Raw genomic sequence first — 26308 nt, 5'->3', positions numbered from 1 at the left:
CTAGAAGTGCACATCTCATAAAAAAATTGAATAATGGCAGAAATTAACACCTCTGGGGAAGCAGCTTCCCCTATGTTACACTAACAACAGCTCCACTATCAACTGGGAAAGAGATAAATTTTGACTTCACTGAGGACAAAAGGCTTTACTCTCTCCAAGGTTTATAGTAGAAGCAAAGGATGAGAACTGCATTATTGCAAGACTTGAAAAGAAAAATGCACAGTGTCATGTGTTGATGAAACATCCAGGGAAATTCACAGGAGGTGACAGGACTTTAGACCAGATTCAGTAAAATTAACTGCTGGTGTGTCAGTGTACAGATGCCAAGTAAGCGGTTCAGTGTGCCACTAGAAAATCAATGGGAGTCAGGAAATATTTTTTCTTATGAAAGTCAAATGCCATGGATTACTTCCTATTGTATCTTTCCTCTGCATAAGCCAGTGCTTCCTTGCTCCTAAGAAAATCAGAAGTCAGGAAATGAAAACAAGACCTAGCAGAGATGCTTTCTTCAAGAGGTCTCAAACTCCTAATCACAAGCTATGAGTTGCTCTCCTGCATTACATTCAGAATCTTTAGCACCTGAGCTCTCCCTCTTGGTAAGGAAGCCTATGAGAGAAACTTGAAGGAAGACAATATATGATTTCCTCTAACCCATTTTTTAAAGTGATGCAACTTCATGGGTGTTATTTTGCAACAGGTATGCCTAAACAAGCCTGTATCTGTGGAATAGTTTCTCACTCAAGTAGATGCTGCTGAGCCTTCCAGGTATCAGTTAGCTTCCCATGTTGCAAAGGTGAGAGTAGATGTAATTCACAATGGTTAGAGAATTAGGTCTTTCATTGGAAGGAACCAAAATCATTTGTCTTTCACTCAATGGAAGTACATTTGGATGAATAAGAAACATTATCCAAATACCAGAATCTTGAGTATTTTTCTACATCTCAGTGAAAACCTGCTCCAAAGACACAATTTGTATTCCAAATGGAAGAAAAACTACATAAAGACATATTCTAATTAGGTAAACTGCCTTTAGGTTACCATCTGCAATATTTGCATAAAAGTTTCTAGTCAAGAAGGATCTTCAATGCCAGTCTGAGCGCTGTCAGCAAGGGCCAGTGCAAGTAATTTACAAAAAAGGTAGCTGTAAAAGCAGTGAGGCCAACTAAATGTACTCATTCTTGAAGTCAACAGAGAGGCGATCTCCTCTCCAGGAGGTCTGGAGCTTGGGCTTTAGATGTGCACTGCCCTCTGAAGGAGCTTATCTCTACCTATCAAGGTATGCAGATTTCAAGGGAGGTTGTGGTCCTTAGGCTACAATTGCCTCGCTACCCTCCTCTTCTCTTTCTCCTAAACCAGAAGAGCTTTAGTATTGAAAAAATCTATAACGGTTTGCCCAGATGATGATCGTGCCATGAAGGTAACTCAGCTCAGAATGATGGAATCCCCCATTCTGCTTTCCTTGCTGGAAAGATGACTTGGAAAAGCTCACAAAAATACATACATACCCAATAGTTCTAGCAGTGGTCACCAGGTGGTGCTGTGACACCAAATTACTTTTCTTACTACATATAAAAATATTCAGTCTTGGTTTTCCTATGCAAAGCTCTGACTAGAAGGAACTCCTACCTACCTTGCTTCAAGATTCAAACAAATATCTGAAAGATACTTTGCAACAGGATTGCATCAGACTGTTACTGTGGAAAATAAGAGCATTATGAGCATTCACTTGCCCATCTGTGCTTACAGAACTGCTGTGCTTGTATCTACAAACCAAATTGTGCTTGCAATGTGTGTGTCAATATGTAACTCCTTTATTGGCAAGCAAATGTTCGAGGTCCAAGTCACCTGCTACAGCTCAGAAGAGGTAAATATATTTAAAATCAATCGGTTTTAATGTAGTTTTTGAGCTGCAAAAGACGTTTATAGAATATGATATTGTGATTGGAGATTAATTAACAGGCAGTGGGTGGGCAAGGGAGATAATGTTTTATTGGTGATGCTTGCACAATATTGTCACTTAGTACTTCTAGCAACACAGCAATCAATTCTATGAGAGGCAGAACATTCGTGGTAGTGAAAAACTTTCGAATTTAATGATTGTGACTGGCTTAACTAACAAATTTGGTGGTGATGGTATAGTAGTGTTTTCTGATTACTCCTATTCTGAGAAAATACACTGTTTTAGGGGACAAAAAGATAATGACAGTATGAATTTTGTTGTATTGAGTGTCGGTTGTACAACTCTCCACCTGAACTTGGCATCAGTATTTCTGAATGTCCCTTTATTGTTTTGTACATGCCATAATAACACTTCTGACAACAGCAAAGAAACATGCTTTTATAATGCCGTAAACTGAACCACTACTAAACCTACAGACACTCAGTAGTATTGGTTATAATGAGTACATTTCATTATATTTTCATTTAGTTTAGATGTTCTGAAAGATTTTACACAAAATACCTTCTTTGTGATAGACAAGATATATACTTAAGGAAAAGAATTCAGCGTTAAGGCCACTTGGTCTAGTATTGTAAAAATACTAGTAATAGTAAAAAAACCAGCTTCACAGTCATTCCTTCCAAATGGCAACTCCCTATATATACTCACACACACTTAAGGGGCATCAGAATATTCATTTCACCTTCAAATATAGTCTAAAATTATAGCTTGGTTTTTTATTATTTTTTTTGATTTTTTTTATTGTTTTTCCCATACAGCATTGAAATTTCATATAGAACACTATTCTAAAGGATCATGAAAACTACACAGTTCAAAATAGTGGAGGTGAGCACATGAAGTATAATTCTGTTGGGGCTTTAACAAAGCAATGACCCAGTATTTGAATAACTTGTCTTTGCCTCAGGTTCCCATATGCTCAAACAGGCAGAAACTCAGATTTACAGAAGACTTATTGTTTAAGAGTCTTCATAAAAGGACTGAAGATTTTAGTATCTTACTATCTTATGTACAGTGGTGTCCATGGAGGGACAATAACAGACTTGTTAGCTTATAAACATCTGTTTTATTTAAGCAAATTTGTAATTCTTATGAAGAAATAATTTTCAAAATGAAACAAATATAATGAATAATTCAAAATAGTATACAAATAAAATGTAAATAGTTTGATTAAAAAGTGAGGTGTATAGAAAACAGGAAAACAAAGATTATGAAAGAAGATGGCATGGCAGTAGCCCATAAAACCTACTACATATAAAAAGTGGAATGGAGGCAGGTAGATGGTACCTAATTTTTGCTTTAAAATTACCTGAGCACTACAGGGACAATTTTTGAAAATTAGTCTTGAGAATTATGTACCCCATTCAACTGTATTTATTGGCTTTGAACAGTAAAGTCAAACAGCATTTCAAAATCTAATGTCAATCAACCAGCTGAGAGTACTTCCAGATGACAAAATTTTCATTTCAGTTTTGTTTTAACTTCTTTAGCAGCCCATCTCCAATTTTACCAAACAATAAAAATGCCAGTAGCAAATAGCTAATAGTGTCTGATAGTAGCTCTTTGAGTACTGAGTCTGGCAGAGCTTTAACTTTCGAAAGTCTGAAAATAGAGCATGAAAGAGAATGTCTGTCCTCTGGAGTATGCCCCAAGTTTTATCACTGTATCAGAGGGGGATGACAGCAGAATACTGATAAATCTCAACCCAAAGGCTCTCTCTTTTAAGTCCATTTGTAAATCAGTACTTCCTTAGTGGGACAGCACATCCAAGGAAACTGGACTATTTGTGTATCATTAAGAAAAAAATCCCAGAAAATATAAGCCTTAACTACTAACTGATATCACAGGATCACTGGAGGCTGAGTGGACCTGGCAGAGGCTGGAAGACACCTCTAAAGATCATTTAGTTCAATTCAACTACTAAAAGGAGGGTCAGTTAGGGTAAGCTGCTCACAGCCATATCTAGTTGGATGAATACTCTAAAAACTCTCTGGGCAACGTGTTGCAGTGTTTGACGCCCTGAGAGTGAAAATGAAACAAATAAACAAAATGCTTAAATTGCATTTTCTACATTTAAGTTACTGCTCATTACTCTTGTATTCTCACTGGGCACCACCGAGTTTGGCTTAATTTTCTTTACTTCTTTGCCGCTTGTCACAGTATTTCTATGCTGCCACACTTGGGCATGCAGTAGATTCAGAGTGTTAGTTTGCTGGACTACAGAAAGTCGCTTTTAACTGATGACAGCTGGATTTTTGCTCACTAGTTTCAAAGTACTAAGAGAAAATACATGGATTTTAGCACCTTTGACCACACACTGGTTCTCACCATTAACAAGAACTGAGCTAACAAAACTGCAGCGTAATGAATGACAATAAAATTTAAAATAAAGAAAGAAAAAACCCAACTCTGAGCAAATAAACTTCTCAGATTCAAATGTTCTGCTGAAAGTATGTAAAGTGTTTGCGGTAGCTTTCAATGAAAGTTACAAACAAAATTTTGTTTAAATTCAAGCGTTCCCATGAGTTATAACTCTATCTTGGTATTTAAGTTGCTATGATAAAGAATTTACAATACTATAATGGACATTTATGCCTTTTATTGCAACTTTGCAAGTCTGGAACAAGTAGCTCTTCCTTCACTGTCTCCTATTTCAATGAGTATCATTGGGAAGCTGTAGCAAAGGCAGAGTAAAAAATGGAGAGTTTTTCTTAAGGATAAGTATTACATCATTTATTCAAGAGCCTTTTGCCTTGTACTCTGGGGCTCATATGATGGATGAGAAAACAATAAAATGTGTGCTTCTGCTAAAAGGAGTGATGCTTAGGATGGTGCATTTAAACCACAAGGCACGGTGTAATTTGTGAATTATTTACCATGTCCCATTGTCTGAGTATCAGTTTCCTAACGGCCAAAATTTTTGAACTTTAAGATCAAACAAATAATGGCAAGATCTTGAAAATAAAATCTATTTCAACACTCAAGGACAAAGCAAGGACATGCATAAAAATTCTCAGCCCTGAGAAGCTACTTCACTATCCATGAAACTCTTTACGCAGTTATAAAACAAGACCAAAAGGCAGAGGAAGAAAATAAGGCTGGACACCTTATTTCAATCAATCCTTTCAGTGACTTTCCTCATTGTTGAGGGCCAAGGACTTCTGTTCATTGCTCAAAAATGTAGTTGATTTTATTCAATCACAAAGCAATTAGGGTTTTATGAAAAGAGTAGGAAAAAATAATATTTTTTGTGATTACCTGAAATTATTGTAAGAACGCATATTCCTCAGTGAATAAAATTATCAAATACAGAATGCAATACTTACAGTGGGAGCTCAAAAGTGATCCATTACTCAGGAAATTAAAAACAGGGATGACTGCGTAGCCCTTTCCAGTGACACTTATAATTTCTTCCTCGTTATCTAGGACTTGTAGTTTAATGAACACATCTGATTTAGAGGTTTGTACCTGCACTGTAGCAGTATGTGGTGCTTTGACTTTTACTGAATACCTAAATAGGAAGAAAAACATTATAGCAATATAACCAACTGTATGTGATAATTTTTTTAGGAAACCACCTAAATGTTGTGCCAAACTGGAAGCAAACACTTAACATTGAGTTTGTAGTCAACTGTTTTCTTGGAATCTGGGGGACTAAGCTTCCTCTAGTGAAGTTTAGTGCAGTAAATCCACATAGAAAGAAAGTGCTGCTTCTGCAAAAAAGGAGTGGTCTAGCCATTTATTTTTTTCACTGCCTTATCAAAAGTCCAAATATACATTTTACCTCCTGCTGCACTAGTATTTGTAGAATAATATGGTTAGTCAGATAAGGGAACAGTATCATTTAAAAAGTACCTGAGGGGAAAAAAAAGAATTATTTGCTTTCAAAAGGGTAGGGATAACTCATTTGATAGCAGCTGCTACTCTGGTCAACTTAAAACACTTTTGCATTAAAAGACTGTAGAATTAGAATCTGAGGACAAAATTTAAATAATTGTTTTGCCATGACTCACTACTTTATATATTATTTGCTTTTTGATCATAAATACAAATTGTTAGACTAATCTGACCAAACGAGTAAAGAAATGACAACACACAAACTCCATTACCCTGACTTCAGCACATTTGGAGCCAAAAATATATAACTATCTTAAAATATTTTTTTTTAAGGATTGGTAAGATCAGAGAGGAGAAAGGGGAAAAAAATCATCAGGAAAGAGAGAGTTTAAAAAATTTGAGTCCACTTGTTACGTTTCCATTACATGCTTTTTTCATTCATTCATTGTTTCTTCTCCTGAATAGACATTTAATCCAAGAATAATCCATTGGTTTGAAATATTCAAACAAATTTTCAGGAATCAAGGTAAAATGTTCTAGAATCAACCTTCAAAATATATAAATTTAATCAGCTCTAAGCACAGGGCCTGTTCTAGTGCAGTGTGTACTCCTTTGTGTAAACTTCAGTATAGTGATTTATTAGCGGTCGGTTCTGAAGTTACTCAGACAGAACTTATTTTAATTAACTTTAACCAATTAAAAAAGGATTAATAAAAACTAAATCACATTTTAATTAACTGTATTCTCCTCAAAGAATCAGGATGCTAAAATAAAATGTATGTAAATTTTTCTACCAACCCTGCAAGATGGAAATTAGTCTGATATATCAGGAAAGAAAGTGTTGCATTCCTTTATTATTTAAAGCTTCATCTGAATAGCTGAAAAAAAATGTATCAAATTTTGTGTCTCCTCCCCACCTGCAAAATCTCAATTTTAATACATATTTAATCCCCCGAAGTACTACAGAATTCCAGCGATTGGCACACAGATAAGATCGAGCTTTCAGTATTATTATTCAGTATTATTTCAGTATTATTATTATTTTGAAGTTATAGTCTGTGCACTTCATACCGGTTCTTCATTAAGCAGTGGCAATATTTCAGAAAACAACACTTTCACAAACCAAATGGTAAATTCGATAGTCTATAAAATTTAGATATTTGTCTCAATACTCTCCCCTTCTAAGAAAAAGGAACCCATAAAAAAAAAATTAATCATTCTCCTCTCAATATTTACCTAAACATTATATGCTCTTTGTTGGGTATGTAATGCCCTTTAAATAGTCTAGTAGAATACACATTTTTTACAGTCTCACGAGAGGGAAATGGAAGTGGACTATGAGAACTGATGAGCCTGAGCTTCCATTTTCCAGCTGCCACAGGTAGGTCACCAGTATGTGCTTCAGCCATAAAAGTGTATCCTTTCTGAAAGGGGAAAACAAGTCATTTTTACTTGGCAATAAAACTACTTAAAATGCACTCTATGACTACATGCAACACACTTTCTGTCCATGTTACACTTAGTAATAGAATAAGAGGTCCTTCATAAGCAAGAATCTTATGATTCTATTCTATTTCAATTTATGATGCATCTCTTATTATAGCAATTTATATTTGGCAAAAAGTTACACAGTAAGTAAAATTCAGTTTAATCTAACTTCAAAGCTGGCAGGTATTTTTAGGGGCAGATACAATCAAATCCTGAAGTCACTTTGTAACCAAATTATTTGATGATTTAAGATGTCCTTCATGCTTTAGGCAGTGTGAAAGTAAAGGTGGATGAGCTTGCTGCATGGAAATTTAGAGACCGGATTACTTCTGTCTTCAAATTTGAGGTTAAATTAATATTGCCTCTGCTTTTAATAATGCAATTGCAAGTACAGCATGAAATTTCAAGATATTAATTTTATTTTTATGAAGATGTAGATTTAAGAAAAAATATTTCTAGTATTAGAAAATTCAAGTAAAAAATTAACAAAACCTGAAACACAAAATTAATAAGCCTAGTGCTGATTTATGTGTTCTTTATGAATTCTGAGAATAGGAATATGAGGAACCAGAGTATAACAAAAAGTTTCAAAATTTGATTAATTTTTATTTGTAATAAGGAAGGCTATATTAATGTGATTACTTAAGAGGCAGGCACAGGAAAAAGGGATATAAGGAGTGCAATGGCCAGTTGTAGTGTTACAGGGGAACTCAGGATTAAGTCCCTTCTTCATATTCTCTAAGACAGCTCTACTAACTCTCTATTTCAAACATTAAAACTTCATGTTCCACCCAAGAAATAGTCCAGATGAAAATTCTTTGAAAGCTTTTAACTCTTTCAGTCTTCTGCTAAATTTCAGTTTAAATAAAACAGTATTTACAAGCAAAAACAGCTTTGTTGAAAAATCCTTAAAATAAATGGGTTGTGATTTCAGACCTATCCAATAATGCAGGGCTTTATGTGACTCAGGACTTCAGAAATACTTAGAAAGAAAGTAAAATGAATTATTCATGATTCCAGTTTGTGGAATTGTAACTGTAAGGCTCTTTACAACCTTTCATCACCACAAGGTAATAGCAACCTCTCAAAGTTATAATTCAGGAGAAGTCACTTATTTAAATATCTAGTTAAGCATATAGTTACATATAGGCCCTCCTGTTCTTAACAAGCACATTTGGAAACTGAGAGGGATTTAGCCAAATATTCAAGTGCTTTCTGACAGCATGGGGTGCATGAGAAAAATACTTTCTCTTGTACACCTACTTATAAGGATAAGGTTATACAATCTTAACATTCGCTATAAATATGCAGAAAATTTAGACAAGACCAAAAGTTTGTTTGAGTGAGCACTTTCTGAACACCATGAGCAATTAGAAAGTACAATAACTAAATTTTGCAGCTGGCAGGAACATCAAGTGTTCCTGAGAAATGAGCAAAGATCTAGACAATCCCATCAGATTTATGTCTCTTTCTTAAAAAAACTTTCGAGAAATTTCATTACCTACTTAGATATCTTGTTACAATTTACCATCTCTAGAATCAGAAAGGATTGTTTTCTAATATACCACCTAAACCAACTTTTTGGCAAAGTAAGATGATTCCCCTATATCCTTCTACGACTAGTCAAGACAAATAACTGAGCAGTGTCCTTGCTCAGACTTCTTTTTTCTAGACTAAATATGTTGGTAGTGATGATTTCTTAAACTCTTATCTATGTAGGTCAGCTGAAGCTTGATTGCTTATCTCTATCCTTTTCTACAATCCATTTGAAAGACTTGTGAATAATAAAGAGAGTAGAATATAAAGACAAAACAAAAGAACTAAAAAAAACTCACAAAACTCTATCCACCAGGAGAAAAAAAGTCCCACAGAAGAAGAAAATGTAATGCAGAATCAAAACATCCAAATAATGCAAAACAAGTAGACAGTTTCTATCTAGACTGTAATTTCTGCAAAATGACAACAAACTTTATTGTTAGTGTGCAGATTTTATCTTTATTGTCAGTTATTCTGAAATGAACTTTAATGTGTTCCAGGAGTTTCTCTGCAGCAGAATAACAGTATCTGTTGACAGGATTTCTTTTTAGCTGTGTTGTAAGTTGCTGAGTCATAGTTTTGAAGCAGAAAAACTAACTGGGAGGTGTATTTAAAAAAAAAAAAAAAGGACTTTTTCTGTAATAATACTGATACTTAGGAATGCAGGCAAACCATATAATTTCTTGCTTGATGTATTACATTGTTGACTGCTTTTTACAAATATTTTTATAAAGAAAGGTAACAGATTAAAAAAATACAGCTGTATTCTCTGTTTAATAATAATTGCAAAATGTGTTGTCAAAACATCAATAGAGCTTCCAATAGCTTGGGCAGGTCCACTGAAACATTAGTGAGCCATTTACAAATAGAAAGAAAACAAGCTAAATGGTAGAGTATAAGGTTATATTCTTACTGAGGAACTCAAGAGCAGTGTTGAGAAACGTGGTAAGAAAATGTAGAAAATACAGCATGCCTGCACAATTCTGTTTTAATACTCTCAAAATCACTCTTTACTGATATTAACCACATTTAATATTATGAAATATAAGCCATTAGTCTAGCAAATAATAACAGAAATGTCTGCTTTAAGAGGGGACTTCTTCAACAGTGAAGCACAGGAATAAAATAAAAAGGGCCATTTCCATTAGTCATCAACAGAATCACTGAGGCTATTGTGCTGTACCCATGGGGAAAAAAAAATATTACAGAATGTATCTACTTGGGTAGGGCATAAAATCCCCAGGCATTTCCAACATGAAAACTACTGTACTACACAGAGCATTGGTAAGATCTTGTTTTGAACGTTGTGTATGATTCTGGACACCTTTCTTCAAGAAAGATAGATTAAATGGGAGAAGGTCTAAGAAAGAATTAGTGAAATCAGGGAAACGGAAAAACTGCCTTGCAGGGTAGAACCAGACAGTTGTGTCTGCTAAGCAGGATCTGAAATAAATCTGAAGTTGTGATTGTGCAACCTGTCACTTTCCTGAAAAGCAGTAAGTAGCAGTCACCACTGAGATTTCTTTCGCATCCTGCCACTTGCCACTGTCAGATTCCAATCCAAATTTCCTTGTCTGGTGGAATCCATACACCATTTCTGAGTATCCCAATTAGTTTTGAGAGCTTCAAGAGCTTGTCTGCAACCCTGCTTTTCAAAGCATTGTCCTCCAGCAGTAGCACTCCTTATCTGTCACATTCAGCTTATATTCACTACAAACACTAGATAAGGCAAGTTCATTCTAAAGAAAAAAAAGTCTAATGAAATTTGAAGTTACAAAAAAAAGACAAGAAATCTGCTTCTACAGTGTTAGACTATAAATGAATCAATTCTTTGGTATTGACAGATGAGACTGAGAGGGCTAAAATGTGAATAGAATGCGTCTTCACTAAAAGATCAACTGTGAACATGTGAATAGAATAGTTGAGATTGGGATAATATTTAAGAGATAAGAGGCAGGCCAGAATAGGAAATTAAGTAGTAAATGATAATACAGATAAATAAAGAATCTGGACTAGTTAGGTCTGATGAAATGCTGAACTGTCTGAAGGATAATTAAATAACAGACTAAAACAATGATTAAACATTCAAATTATGTTTGATAATTAATGGAGGACACTAAGGTACTTAGTATCAGTCAGCATAACCCCAAAGGTTGAAAGCATCATGAAATAACTAGTAGAATGAACTCCTTGCAACCCCCTCAACATAGCAAAAAGACTGTAAAGAATAAGTCCTGTCAATCCAACCAAGATTCCCTTTTTAGGAAAGCACAGTATGGGAAAGAAGGAGATATCTGACTCTGTCTCTTTGATCACTCTTCTAAGCCAAAGGAAATGCTGTCATAATGAAGAAATTAGGGTGACTGTTGAACAATCACATCCAGAAAGCACATATTCATGGCTCCTTTTGAAAGAGAAGGATGCAGTCAGTGAGATTTCAAAGATCTAACCTGAACCTGATTCCATTCAAAATTTTTTATTAAAAATATATATTTATTAAGATGGTGAAATGGAGAATATATATGCTTAATTAGCTAATATTACAAACTAAGAAGTATGATAGCTTTAGAGGAAGAGAAAATTAGAATTAAAGATTATTTTAAACTGGGGAAATGGCCTGAAAAAACAGCATTAAAATCAGTAGTGAAATACACTATATTTACTCAAGAATAATAAAGTACAGGATTCAGTTCTTCAAGAAAGTACTAGGGTTACAGAAGTACATGAAGCAGCAATGGCACTGCAAAATAGGGCAAGCATCACAGTTGGTTATATAAGCAAAAGTAAAGCCCACAAGATGAAAACTTAACATTCCTTACTCACCATTTGTATGGCCACAAGTTATACACTGGAATAAAGTTTACTGTGCTCAGTGTTATGCATGATAAACAAGGAAAAACCCCAAATAACAGCAGTTGGAAAGAGTCCAGAGGAGAGAGTAATCAAGAGTGTAGAACATATAACTTGTGAGGTAAGGTTGACTAGAGTGTCTTCTTTAGCCCAAAGGTCAAAAGGCAGGAGGATGGGAAATGGTAACAATTATTTAACAATATAAAGGCTTTTTTAGAAGTAATTTACACCAATGCTTCCAAAGTAACATGTAGGACTTGGGAGGGGGAGCATGTCTAAAGCTGTATTTGGCATCAAAGCTGCAATTACCTTTAGTGTCTGAAGATGCATGCTAATTTTTGTAGGAATGATTTATAAAAGGCTATTTAAACTTTATTTTTAGTTTGACCCTTAACTCTTGAATATTGTTCTGTCACGTGCACAGCATCAGCATCAACCACATTGCCACAGAATAGCACAGCACAGGGAATCAAACGATATTTCTCCATTTAGCAACAGCAAAAAAATATCAAATAAAATTAAGCTATTCCTATTAAGGCTATAAAAGGTTTATCACAGAAGCAAATTAGTGACAATCTCTGTTCAAACTTGCTAATAAATAAGGGTGCACTTTTAAGTAGAACGCTACGACATAGCTAAAAATGTCCAAAGAATTTGGGCACTTATTATTCTTAAAATTATACTTTTCACAGCAATTCTTTGCATTTACCTTATTTTTGGGATAAACATGAGGTGCCACTTCGAAAAAGACATGTGGCATTTCCTCCAGTGTGTCATTATCAATAATATGAAGTCTACAAGAAGGGATAGTGGTATACACCTTTGTCACTATAAGCATGTCTTCTGGAACAATAAATATTTCTCTAAAAAAAATATTCAAATAGCATCAAAATTATTTTCACAAAAAAAGGGATTTGTGTAACACAAAGCAAAAGTATTGTCATGGTTTAACCCCAGCCAGCAATGAAGTACCACACAGCCGCTTGTTCACTCCCCCCACCCAACCCACCCTGGGGAGAAAAATCAGAAAGGAAAGGTAAACCTCGTGTATTAAGAACAATTTAATAACTGAAAAAAAAATATAATAATAAATATGCTAATAATATTAATAACTTAAATGACAAGGAGAGGGAGAGAGACTAACAGAAACCAAGATAAACAAGTGATGCTCAATACAATTGCTCGCCACCCACTGACCGATGCCTGTTCCCGAGCAGTGATCAGCCCCCTTCCAGGTAATTCCCCCCACTTTATATACTGAGCAGGCTGTTCTGTGGTATAGGACATGCCTTTGGCCAGTTCAGGACAGCTGTCCTGGCCATGCTCCCTCCCAGATTTTTATGCACTTTCCCACTGCCAGAGTGCGAGACACCAAAAAGTTCTTGAACTGGGATAAGCACTACTCAGCAACAACCAAAACATCAATGTGTTATCAACACTATTCCCATACTAAATCAAAACACACAGCACTGTACCAGTTACTAGGAAGAAAATGAAGAAGAAATGAAGAAGAAAATGAACTCTGCTCCAGCCAAAACCAGGACAAGTATACATCAGAATTTAGGGAAAGCAGGCAATTAGAAGTAAGTTTTTAAAGCAGGTTAGTGAAAAAACACAGCCTATCAGTACTACTTTCCCATAGGAGTTATTTAGGGCTGTATGAAACTCACCTAAAAACCAAGAACCACACATGTGGTGGGTGATCAGCACACGTTACAGCATAGTCAGCAAAAGACATTTTACACCATTCATCTTCATAACAAGGAAACTTTTCAATTGACTTACAGTTTCTTCTAAACATTTCTCTGGAAAGCAGCAAACAAGATAAATATTTAAATCTAATCATGAAGGCACATATATCCTGATTTTTACTTATACCAATAATGAATAACACTGCTTTGTGCACGAATGTAAAAAAAACAATATAAAAATGTTTCTCTAGTAGCTGTTCTCCGAAAAAAAATCACATAGGGATCAGCTTTTTCAGAGTTAATGGCAAAGACATACACGTATTTCTCTCCATCAGTCTATCTATGACTACAATTTCTTCTAATAGCCCAAAATGTTATGGTTTCTACAAAACTTTACCTCTTTTTTTTTAAATAGATATCAGTTAATACAACTTTCTTTACATTAAACGGTCATCTTCAAGCTGTGGCATCATTAGGAGATTTCAAAACCCTTTATTTAATTTTAAAACTTTTTTGAACAAGAAAGGGATAAAAGGAAAACTTATTGACCAAGGGGCTAGCTTGTTATATTAAAAGCAATTCTGTCAGTTGCTAAAAAAAATTAAACACAAGCACATCAGCATGACTTTAACACCCAAGTGTATCCCTTGGGACAATGCCTTTGAGCCCATAAGTTTTAAAAGTCTGAAGGCAGACTAAAAACTGGATCTAATTTGCTGATTTAGAGGTGCTGCAAATCTTAAATGGAGGTCTAATACTTGGAACAAGGCTGCGGTTGCTAAGTTCTGATATCATCAACATACAAAGGTTTTACAGGATTAGAAACACTAAAAAGTAAAATTAAATTATACCTGATTTGAGTGCTGCTCAAGTTACTGATTATAGAGAGTAAGGATTTACACCCACAGGCAGTAATTATTGCTAGTTCAGACTCCTTACCCCTGAAAGAACTGATATACTGCTAGATCAGTTGTGTGAACACTAGCAGAGAGATTTTTGAATGACTTAATGGAAATACGTGATCCTCAAAAAGTGTCATGCTTGCAAATGGCTTAATGAACACTACTGAAATTGGAATAGCTGTCTTTGCAAAAGTTGTAATAAAATACCAGGGAAAGCATCTACCTAGAAATACATCTACTTCGCTTCAAGCAAGTGCAACAAAAAGTCCTATGACTATATAATAAATGGTGGTAACATTAAATAGTATAGTTATTCCCTTTCTAATATCTATTCCTTAGCAGATAGTGTGAATTGAAAAGTTTCTTTAAATCAACTAGCTAACTGCTGAACTGAGGAATCAGTATCAGATCTATACTTACGAAACAGCCCACAAGATACTAAAGAAAAAGAATAAATACAGGAAAAAGATAATATTGTAGCTCAACTTGTAGGAAAAAAAATCTGTAACATATCTAAAAATTATATTTTTCTCATGTAGGGTATACAGAATAAAGCACAGCTTATCTTCACTGAAAACATCTCATGTCCTCCAACAGGGTTTTGTAATTTTAAACCTAATAATGCTCTTACCATGTTTATTTTGTGAAATAGCAATTTATGACAATTCTATGTTACTGCCTGCAATTGAATAGTTTTATTTATTGCATGATTACCTTAACAACATTACAGCACACTGTTCAAAATTTAATTCAATCATAGACCACAATGTTTTCAGGGTTTCTTCAACATTAGCATTTTCTCTAGTACCTAGAAATAATACAAAAGTTAGAAAATATAACATCCAACTTCTGCATTGTTCTAATTTTACACCTGCCAAATACTTCTGAAAAATGCCACTCATACAAGTAAATTGCCTTATGAATCACTATTTTTTATTTGTAGTTTTACAGGAGTCTCACTGAGCTGAAAACTGTTTTCTCCTTTGACAGAGGATATTCCACTGTTCATCACCTTTGTACTTTTCAGCACTCCTATAACTGCAAAAATGATGTGATCAATATTTTCTCTAATTTACAGCTTTTTCACTGTAACATGTGGTGATATGTGATAATTTCTGTCCTCAGAGAATAGGCTCATTAATTCAAAGCAACTCTCATTTGCAGATACCAGGCTATCTGTGCAGCTAAAAAGAAAAGAATTGGGCAGCTCCAGCAGGTAATTAATCCCACCCATGTTGGATACCTCTCAGATGACAGGATGTGTTGTCATCTCAAGGTGTCTACTTCTATTCACAGAACACAGATGAAGACTAGGCAACTAGTCTGGACCTGTTGTCTGACTTGTCAAGACTTAGGTGAAATCCTCCTTTATTGCATAAGCAACTAGCAATGGAAAGAGAAGGGAAAACTAAAACAAAACAACAAAAAAAAGAGGGGCAAGAATAGTAACACTTCACTGTAATGACAAATAAGAGAGAAAAAAATTATAGATAATGGAGGGAAAGGAGGAGAAATATAGTATGATTGAAAAAAAGCCCACAGTATAGGACCATAAAAATAATACCAGAATTAAAGGTAACAAATAAGTTAAGAAAGATATTATAGGCAAATGAGGAAAAGAGTTGGTATACTAATATAGTGCTCAAATGACAAAACATCTAAAATCTAAACTTCAGAAGAACAGCTTCTGGGCTCTAGGATTTGTATGGATTAATAATACTAGTGAAAGTTTAGGGAAATTCCTAATTTGCATGGCACTTCAAAAACAAATATAGAAAGGCAGTAGACTACTTAGTAAGAAAGATTAGGCAAGACTTGCCTACAGGTGAAAGAGGCAACACCAGATTTACAGATAAGGAGATGAAGGTGTAAAAGGTAGAAGAGACCATTTGGTACATGTAAATGTATGGGTGAAAGAGCCCCAGCAATTATGGTAATTGAAGAAGGAGCTTTCAGCAGAATGACAACTACTTACTGAGGAGGCAATGTATATCTTACAATGGAGCAGTTTTCTTTGTCATGATCCTTAGGCATTCCTATACTGTAAGGCTAAAAGGAATCACTATGATCTAACTCTCTGTGTAACAGTCCTGCTAACATATTAATGTCATAAATAAATGATTAATTTTTAATTTGATGAGCATCTGTTTGATTTTAACATTTTTCAGTACTACAGCACAAATTTGGGTTTATTCCAATAAATACCTCATTCTTTTAAAAATAAATGCTGCTACTTCTAACTTGAATGTGTCAGGTTTCAAGTCACAATCTTTGAATCTCAGACTAAAGATCTTCTTGTTCAGCCTTTGGATCTCAGGATAAAGACCCTATTGCTATCAAATTCCCTTACTCAAATGGGTACTTAAAGATTATAGTGAAGTCTTTCTTTATCTTGTCTTTCTGAAATTACAAACTAACAACCTGCAATTACAAGGTCCCTCTTTAATCCTGATCCTTACAACTCTACTCAGAATTCTACAGCTGTTATCTACCTGTCTTTTGTCTTGGACTGTGGACACTTCATTTGGACACAATATTTAAGATGTGATAATAGAATTGTTGAATAGGAAATGTACTACAAGTCTTGAACTGCTATGTAAGATTCCTCTATCTATATACATAAGAAAGAAAGATAGTATCAGGAATAGTATCTTTTGAGCAAAGTATCAGCCTTTGAGACTGTGTGTGTTCCACTTATTATCCATTATGAGGCTCACATTCTTGTATGATTTCCTTTATATTTCCAGAAAAAAAAACCCAACATTGCCCAGCTCTGAGTTAAATCTACATGAATGTAAAATCTGGTTTAATATTTATGCATATCTAGCTGGGGTAGTGTATCTTTCCTCTACTTTTTAATACCGTATGTGCTGAGTGGTTAGGTATACTTAATAGAACTATGTTTACTGCATTTCAGTTAATTTTAACTAGATGTTAATAAGTCAAAAAATCCTTACAGGACTGATCTCTGGTAATCAGTGACACCCAAGGGAATGGCATTAAGTTGTGTCAGTGGAGGTTTAGGTTAGATATTAGAAAAGGGTTCTTCAACCAGGGAGTGGATGGGCTCTGGAACAGGCTCCTCAGGGAAGTGGTCACAGCACCAAGCCTGGCAGAGTTCAAGAAGTGTTTGGACGATACTCTCCTGACTTTGCAGGGCCAGGAACTGGACTTGATGGATCCTTGTGGGTCCCTTCCAACTTTGTATATTCTGTGATCCTTTGATTTGAATAAGATAAAGTATGAAACATTTTTGAAAGGCATTTTTAAACGACACACCTGGTATTCTGCTCTTCAGTACTGTCCTAACATAGGACCCTCTCCAGATGGCTTGAATTTTGAGAGCTGCTGCTTGTTCTTCAGATGTGGGAGTTCGGTCCTGCCAACTACCAAGATTCTGCTCACTGCTCTCTGAAAGAAGGGGAGAACGACCAACATCTACAACACTGGAAGTCCTACAGCTGCTTATAATGAATTAAAAATAATAATAAAAACCAAATAAACACAAAAGGCCAAGAGAGCTGTAACTCAGAAACAGTGTGGTTTCAGCATAAAACTTTTAAGACAAAAAAATATTGCTCTTAAAATCTTGGTTTTATCATGATAAAATTGCAGAAAATATACTGTATAATCACACAAAGTCAAAATGCAATCAGTAATCCCAAATACCAAATCACTTAATTCTTCTCTTTATTGCCAGCTATTGCAGTGCATTTTTTAAAATTGTCTCCTAATGTAATTTTAAAATATCCTTCTAAACATGAACCAAAAGGTTTTGATACATTAAAACCTGACTGTAAACACAGTTTAAAAGAGCTTCACAAAATTTTAAGTTCTTCTCTCTCTCAAACTGATAATTTTATTAAGTAATAATTTAAACACCGGTGTTGTTCAAAACATTTTATTCTGCCTTCACTAAGAAGACATGGAATAAGGATAAGATCTGTCATAAAGGGAGAGTTCACTTCTCTGACTTTCTGTTACTAAGAAGTTTTGCAGTGGAACAGAAATTAGTAAATTCTGACAGGTTAGTAATGAGCTCTTTGAAGGCATCCTTGCCTAGAATCAGGATCCTGGGAGTCATTACCACTCAGGTTTAGGAAGAGGGTGTGGGGAACAACACTACAAGGAGCCAGTGCCAGGGGACCAGTTTGGAACTGCATAGATATGGAACAAGAGAAGCAACGCAGCATGATAGGAAGGAAACAGTTCTGCAAAAGGAAGTACCAACAAACAAAAAGGAGAAGAGAGGAAACTGCATGAAAACTGTAGACAACATTGAAGACAAATCAACTAGCTTAAGAAAAGATATTGCCTTCATCAGCCAGATCACACACTTCAATCTAATCTCTTCTATTGAATACTGTTAAATCTGGATGTGTTCCCAGCCACTCTTTCTCATCAATGTTGCATTCCCAAACTCCAGAAAGCCCCTTTAATACTTGGTGACTCTGAAAGATTACACAAACCTACTTCAATAGAAAACAGATTAGAACTCAACAGTATGAATGGCAAAACCACTTTTATAAAACAGCATATAATCACAGAATAACAAGGGCTGGAGTGGATCACTGAAGGTCATCTGGTCCAATTCCACATCCAAACCAGGATCAATTTAGAGTAAATGTCCAGTCCATTTTTTAATACTTTCATAACCATGGAGACTCCATAACTTCACTGGGCATTCTCTTCCAACTTTTGACTAGCCTCTTTAATAAAAATGTTTTCCTAATATCCAACTGGAATTTAACATGTTCTAAGATGTGTCCTGTCTGTGTATCTCTAGAAGATTTTGGCTCTTATCTTCTACCATTTATTCATCAACGTAATACATTTCAAAATGAATCTACAAGCTTGTCTATTTTATAATTAAAAAGACAGTGGTAAAATGGCTTTTGACTCCACTAATACTTGTTTTCAAGGAAAGGAAATAGACTTCAATTTTCAGCATTTGTTTTAGCCCAGAAGAATGACCTTTGCTGCAGAGCCTACATTCCTCATATAAGGTAAAATAATATATTATAAAGTAGAAGTTGTATACTTTTTATATGAACATGCATATACACATATTGACTAAATAAGTAAGGAGATCCTAATATATAAAATTACACACAGGAAGCATTGGTGTGGTGTTGCCCTATGACCATGCTTTAAAGTTTATCCACTAAGGATGGCAAGTGGACTCCACAACTAGAAATAAATATGTATGTATCTAGAAATAAAACATTTCATTTGTGAGGCTAAAAAATATATGGATATGCAGTCACTTAGTTATATACTAAACTGTTTCTGAATACACAAATATAAAAATTTTGGATGAAGTGTCAAACAGAAATGAATTCTATTCAAAGAAACAGTAAAAAGTTACCCTAGAACAGGCTGAAAAACAAAAATGCTGAATGTCTTTTGGAAGTATACATTCCTAAGGAGTTTCTATTTTGTTCTAACTTTAATACAATGTCAGAAGAACCAAAACATTTTTCTTTGTAACATTCAAGTCAAAGTAATGAGGTCTACATTAAATATTTTGATCTTTAAAGGTTTTTTTTACTTAACATTTCTTAATATCTTGTCTTATAAGTAGAGAAATGTGTTACTGTGACATGCTTTAAATCAACCAATATTAACTAGTGAACACTTCAAATTTGACATTATGACTGAAAACTGATTCATCAAAAATTTCTGGCATATCATCGCTATTAATCAGAAGACACCCCTTCTAATAATAAACTGAAATTTTCAAAGCAGCCTTGCAAGACTTTGTTCACTATAAAATCAGCTGCAGTTTTCTTATAGGCAATGTAACCATGACTTTTTTTTAAAAGGTGTGTTTTGCATGTACTCAACAGACACTTTACATATTCAACCAAATAATGCCAAACTTTCCTTCACCCTTTACTGGAACTCAAGTTCAAATCCAAAGTGCAAGAAGAAACAAATGTTCAAATTCTCTCTTCAGTCACACAACAACTGTATGACCACTGATCTTAACCTATGTTCCTGGAGGAAAGAGAAGCATATTCTGGAAAAGAACTAAACAGGAACAGAACTTCTCAACTATGGTTTACACAGCTGGGATAAGCTTATAGCAAACAACTTGACTTCTAGGTAAAACTTCATACAAGAATGTTTTAAAAGAACTGTACACAAAGGGTATTCCACTTCCAACTTCAAAGTTGGAATTTATCCATAAGAAAGAAATGTTGCCTTTGAAATATGCCTAAATGACTGTCAGGTGTTTGAGACTCTTGAAAATCAGTGCTGCAGACCTCCAGTGAGTTAATGAACTGAGCTGGCTCACTGTTGGGCACAAAGCAACCAGGACAAGGTAAACAAAGAACATGTGCAACAGAGAGCAGGCAAGCAGTATTGAGCCATTAAGTCTATCTCTTGTGTGGCATCATCCTGATACACTTCCTTTCCCAGGAGGAATCACATACCTCTACAAATTCAGCATTTCACGACTGCCCAAAGTTCTGCAGGGCCCCTTTATCCACTCTCTTCCCACAAGACCATAGAAGAGCCATGCCATGGAGAAGCACTCAGTTCAGAAATTTCCATCTCTTTTTCATATGTTTACACAGCACCATCTTCCACTTGTTTCTTGTGGCTCCTGTGTGAATTGCTCCATGGGGATGGATGATATTTGGCAGATAAATAAATGCCACTAGATCATTTTCAGATGGCTTCTCAGAAACCTCACCAGACATGACCGCTAACTGCAGTACATCACAATATCCCTGCCCTTGGTAAATCTTGAGATTAATTCAGCACACAGTGCAAACTGAATACGCTAATATAAAATTAAAAAAAATAAATAAATATATACTCTCAGACATAGACAACAAGAATATTTCAGTCCTCTGTTATAGTAGTTTGCACTGATGTCTGTTAGGTTCCAAAAGGTCACAATTAAAGTCTTAACAAGATCTGAGCAACTATCCTGACAGTGCAGCAGTGCTAATAGGCCAAGCAAATCAGGTGATGCCAATCCTTCTAGGTGTTCCTACAATGCATTCCTCACCTTTTTTTCCTGATATCTACCTATTTTAACTTGACTTTTTCACTTGATTTATATGCTTTATTTCTTTAGGTTTCTGGATGGAATCTGAACAAAATCATACACTTACTCCAATGCAGCCTTTATTAAGCAGAGCAAACATTAATAAAAGTGAAAAATGTACAATGTCTATAAAACCAAAGGGAAACAATTAACTTTGCAGTCCAATAGGAATATTTTCCTATTTAATTCTGTAAAAGCAAACACATTTAAAGGATACACTGGATACTGGAGGAAAGAAAACTGAAACAGAACTTTCTTCCTCCATACATTCATTACACTTTTTTGATTCACTGCCCAAATCCTAAAAAATATTCTATCACAGTGGATCTCATATTTTAGTAAAATATATGAGGTCTTTGTTACAACCTGTCAACTGTGCTAATTATTCAAATCTATTTTTAAAATGTCTTCTCTTTTATTGCTGACAAGTGTTTAAGGTTTTTTTTTTTGGAATACAGAAATCAGTAGCACAGTCATCTTGAAAAAATGTGACAGGTGTTGTTTACTTCAAGTGGTGTGACAAATGCCAATACGCTGACCCTTATAACTTATACTCTTGCCATGGGATGCAATTCCCTTCAAAATACCTGATGTCTCACAGAAGAATAATCTTCAGAAGAGAGGGTTTTGGAGGAAAGTCCCCAGTAAAGAGAGACAAGTATATGTGCTTTCTTAAAAGAATAAGAGCATTACATCGTTGTGTCAGTAAAGATTTTTGTGTAAATTTTAATTTCTTTTTTTATACTGATTTTCTAGAATAAAATGAATAATCAAAAGAAAGTTGATTATTCACCATGTAGAAACACTTTATTCTGTAAGTTCATAAGAGAAGAAGGAAAAGCTAAGTCCCTCTGAAAGGCCTTCAAATGGTGATCAATTTTTCAGATAAATCCTTGTTTTGTTGTAGCATGAAACCATATACGTAAAGCTTTTATTATTAAATGTTAATATCAACAGATAAAAAAGTTACACGGACTGAAAAGTAAGTTTTAAAATGGAAAAGAGCCATATATTTGGTTGCCAGGCAAACTTAATATATAATGCCTCCAGCCTGCATACAAAATGAAGCAAAAAACCTGCAGGAAGAGAATTATCCCTACTTGCAATAAATAAGTTGGCCTTCCAGTGGCATCTCTCACAGTATGTTTGGGTACACAACATACCCTAATCACAGGCTGGAGAAGAGGTAGATGGTGCTGTAGCCAGTTCCACACTGTGATTAGCCAGCTAACTAGCCAGCCAATACAATTTCCCAAATAATAAGCTTAAAAAACAAGCAAGTAAGTAAGCAAGCAAGCAAGAAGAAACAAACAAAAAATCCTCAACCCATAACTAAGAAACTTTCAACAAAGGTACTAACTTCAGTCCTCCTTCACTCTCATTTTGTGAATAATATATGCATTTAAGATCTTTTCAAATGGTGATTTGAACAAAAGTAATGATCTGCAGTACCTCAGGTAAAAAATGCACCTGTAGATGTTTGTTAATGTTTGTCAATACTAGCAAATGCAAGCTAGGGAAGACTCAGGGCAATTTCATAAATTAACAAAGGCTAAACAGACTTTCTGGAAGAAAGAAAAGGATCATTTCTATTCTGAGATGAGTCTCAGATGTGCTGTCAACAGTAGAAGTCTTTGGCTAAAAAATGAATTGTGCCTACTTAGGCAAGAAAAAACAAGCTTAGTGAAGAGCTGGCTTCCTCAAAAATAAGAACAAGCAGACATATTTGAAGTGATTAGCAATACCAGTACAGTACCTGAAAATACAGGGTCATCCCCAGAAATCTTAAAGTCTTCAAAATCCAAAGTGAAAGACCTGAAGGCAAGTTTATATCTGTAGGGAGTCTTCTCGTCTATTACATAATTGATCAAACACCAGAATGCAATATTGAAAACCTAAAATCAAAATGAGGAAAAGCATTTAAAGAATTATTAATTTTTAAAAGCTATTTATATTGCTTCTCATTATTGTTTCAAATACTGTTTAGCTCTTTTCTTTTATCATGTAAAAATGAAGTCTTAAACTTCGTCTACAAAAATAAAGTATCTGAAAATTAGTCCCAGCTGTAGGACTACAATGCTTCAAGCCAAAAATCAAAAGAAAACCTGTGTCATGTCTGGCTTACTAAAAATAGGACTTATTCTTCAGTGTGTTTATTACCCAAAATATCTTAATGGCTTATGTGTAGTAGATTGGTGGCCTTATACCAGAGGACAGAAGAACATATTATAATTATTATCATGACAGCTCGCATTCATGACTTGAGGTTTCAAAGCAGAGACTGATAACTGAATGGACATGCTTACTAGATTAGGAGGTGACACCACAGAGAAGGATTTGGCTCTATTTTTATTCTTGACATATTGATGCTCTTTAAAGAGCAGAAATCCAGTCTCTTCTTTTATTTTTTTTTTATTTTCCCTCCTTATAATAGATAGAAAATTTAGAGTGTGTTTTTCAAAACTTGTTTCATAATCTGAGTTGAAGAACAGAGTAATAACTTAATGGAAAAGATATAATTTCTTTTTTTCATTGCCCTTAATTTTGGATTCTTCTGCTTTCTGGAAACATTTTATGTATTTTATTATTAATAAACTCATCTTTTCTTTTTAATATTTAAGACTGGTGAAGAATCTACTACATTCATTCTTACATTCAGAGTAGTTTTTCATTGTTTGTGTTAAAGATAGATAATTTCCATATTTTCAGTCTTGAATCACTGTCAGTTCAGTGCCTCTCATTTATCCAATTTCTGGTTTTTTGTTCTTTTTCAGTTATACATTGGTCTTAGAGGGTGAGAGAGGAATATGTGTGTTCATGACTACTGAATTTTTGTTAAGGTCTCTAAGTTTTACACGAATTTCATGTAAGCATATGCATTTAAAATTTGTATTTTCCATTCCAGAGAGTTCAAATCAATTTTCTTTTCTGGTGGACTTGGCATGAAAACGACCTCTTTCCTGAGTGTTGCACCTGGAATCATTCTTTCTCGATTCTGTTGTTTTGCTGAGTTTGAGCACGGTGTCAAGCGAACATATAAAAGCACTGGCTTAGGTGTTCTAAATTTAATATCAGTGATTATAAAAATACTAAACTCCTTCTTCTATTCAATATTCTAAAATACACAGTCTAAGCTACATGAGCTGTGATGAAAGTAAATGAATGTGGAATATATAAAGTACTGACTGTAGAACAATCAAGTTCTAATGATTGTTATCAAGTTATAATTTGATAACAGTATTATCAATGTTTGCATACAAATAAAAATTAGCATGTCCTTTATAAAAATTTATTTTTTGCAATCTTTTATAATATTGAAAACCCATAGGATAGAGATCTACTGAAAAGTGTAACATTTTCATCATGTACCTAAAAGACCCTTTAATTTATCACACATACAAAGCAGAAAAGTGAAATAAGAATTTTGCAGTTTCAAGAAAGAAAGAAAAACACCTAAAAATACTATGAGTGAAAAAACCTCATTACTGCCTACAGTAATATAAGCTGTAATATTGTTTTTCTGTTCCATTAACGTTAGACACAGAAAAGAACCATTCCGGCTTTTCCAAATTTCAGGGAGAGTCTTTTAAATCCAAAATATAAAGACCCCTTATGCTTTCTGCCCCAAAGTATGCTAAACTAGATTGACAAAAATAGACTTGATTTAGAATGTGCTGCTCTGCGCATATTGAAATTTGTTCTTATTAAAAGAAGAAAATTATCATACAGTTGCAAGTAATGTTATTTGGGCTTACACTTTATAACAAATACGCCATTCAGAGCATGCAGGTGGTCCTTTTGAAATGCATAGTCATTGTTTTGAAGAGGGTAATGACAATGTTAAGCCGTTATCCAGCTTCTGTAGCTTTTAATGTTTATTAAAATGTTTAACATGCTTATTAAAATTGTTTGTTCACCTTGTAGAGTTCTTCAGCCATTCCAGTACCATGGATGCCAGGAGGACAGAGAGTTAGTTCCAATTCCTCCAAGGCTTTAGAAAGCTCATCCTTACTGCTGTAATTATTTATCACATTTCCAACAGCTTTCAGGATAGTGACAGCCTGTTCTGTAAACCGAGAGCTCTCCTGGGGAGAGAGAATAAACCCAACCACTGTTAGAAAGATCCCTTTAAAATTTTTGTTTGTTTTCTTTCTAGGCTGTGACAGCATACAAGCTTTCTTCCTGCAAAGAAGTACAAAACTTTTCTAAATCCAAGGAATTGTTATTAATTTTATAAACTAAAAAAATCAATTAGGTCTCTGGTATTCAAAAGCATACAAAATTTTCACTGATTTTAGCTGCTGAAATTAAAACGTTACAACACTATAACAGACATCATAACATGTATCTATTAACTGTTTTATTTTTCCTGTATCAATACTCCTAGAAAATTTAAACAAAAATAAGATGCATACAGAGACTTTCTACTGCAGTGATAATATGACTTTGCTAGCTGAAATGCTCAGCATCTTCTGTTATAAAAGTACAAATTAGTATTCATGTCCCCCTGAAAACAATGACGGAATACATGCTGCCTAAAGCATCTTTAATATTCATCAGGATTTCTGTGCAAGAATATGGATACTTTCCTGCAAATGACACTTTGTACAGAAAATGCTGTCTTTAAAAGGAAATGCAGAGAAGATCCAAGGATAAGATTCTGCTTTATTTTCTTGACAACAAAGAGCTTTTCATCCGGAAATTGAAGGCAAGGGATTAGTACAGCCACAAGATATTTTTAATGGTCTGACTTCTTATATTTAAACTTCCTTGCTAAAATAAATGTCATAAATGTGCTTTAGTGCCCTATTATTAGGACCCTGAATCTACACTGCTATGTAAATTTGTTGTCACACTCACCTTTTAAAATATTTTAGCAAAACTGTTAGCTAGAAACTATATTCCCTCCCCTCAGTGCCCATGAAAAATATTTGGGCTTACTGCTTGCCAAAGAAATTTTGAAAATATGGATGACAGTGATATC

At 34.6% G+C, this 26308-nt stretch overlaps 1 protein-coding gene across 1 annotated transcript in view; it reads right to left on the bottom strand.

Moving 5' to 3' along the window:
• The window catches only part of ADGB (androglobin), a 109352-nt gene that overhangs the window by 18114 nt on the left and 64930 nt on the right, over positions 1 to 26308 (bottom strand). The window contains exons 21-28 of the mRNA XM_029962717.1: positions 25242 to 25409; positions 23081 to 23219; positions 17541 to 17672; positions 14976 to 15069; positions 13339 to 13473; positions 12378 to 12531; positions 7031 to 7218; positions 5284 to 5468 (exon numbers count right to left, since the gene is read on the bottom strand). Of these exons, the coding sequence (XP_029818577.1) occupies positions 5284 to 5468; positions 7031 to 7218; positions 12378 to 12531; positions 13339 to 13473; positions 14976 to 15069; positions 17541 to 17672; positions 23081 to 23219; positions 25242 to 25409 (1195 nt within the window). The remainder of the gene's footprint in view (positions 1 to 5283; positions 5469 to 7030; positions 7219 to 12377; positions 12532 to 13338; positions 13474 to 14975; positions 15070 to 17540; positions 17673 to 23080; positions 23220 to 25241; positions 25410 to 26308) is intronic.

This window comes from Manacus vitellinus, unplaced genomic scaffold (assembly GCF_001715985.3).
Source record: "Manacus vitellinus isolate BGI_N305 unplaced genomic scaffold, ASM171598v3 scaffold_4_pilon, whole genome shotgun sequence".
NCBI classification, from domain to species: domain Eukaryota; kingdom Metazoa; phylum Chordata; class Aves; order Passeriformes; family Pipridae; genus Manacus; species Manacus vitellinus.
The sequence above is the reverse complement of the archived record's forward strand: the minus strand, read 5'-3'. Positions and strand labels throughout refer to the sequence as shown.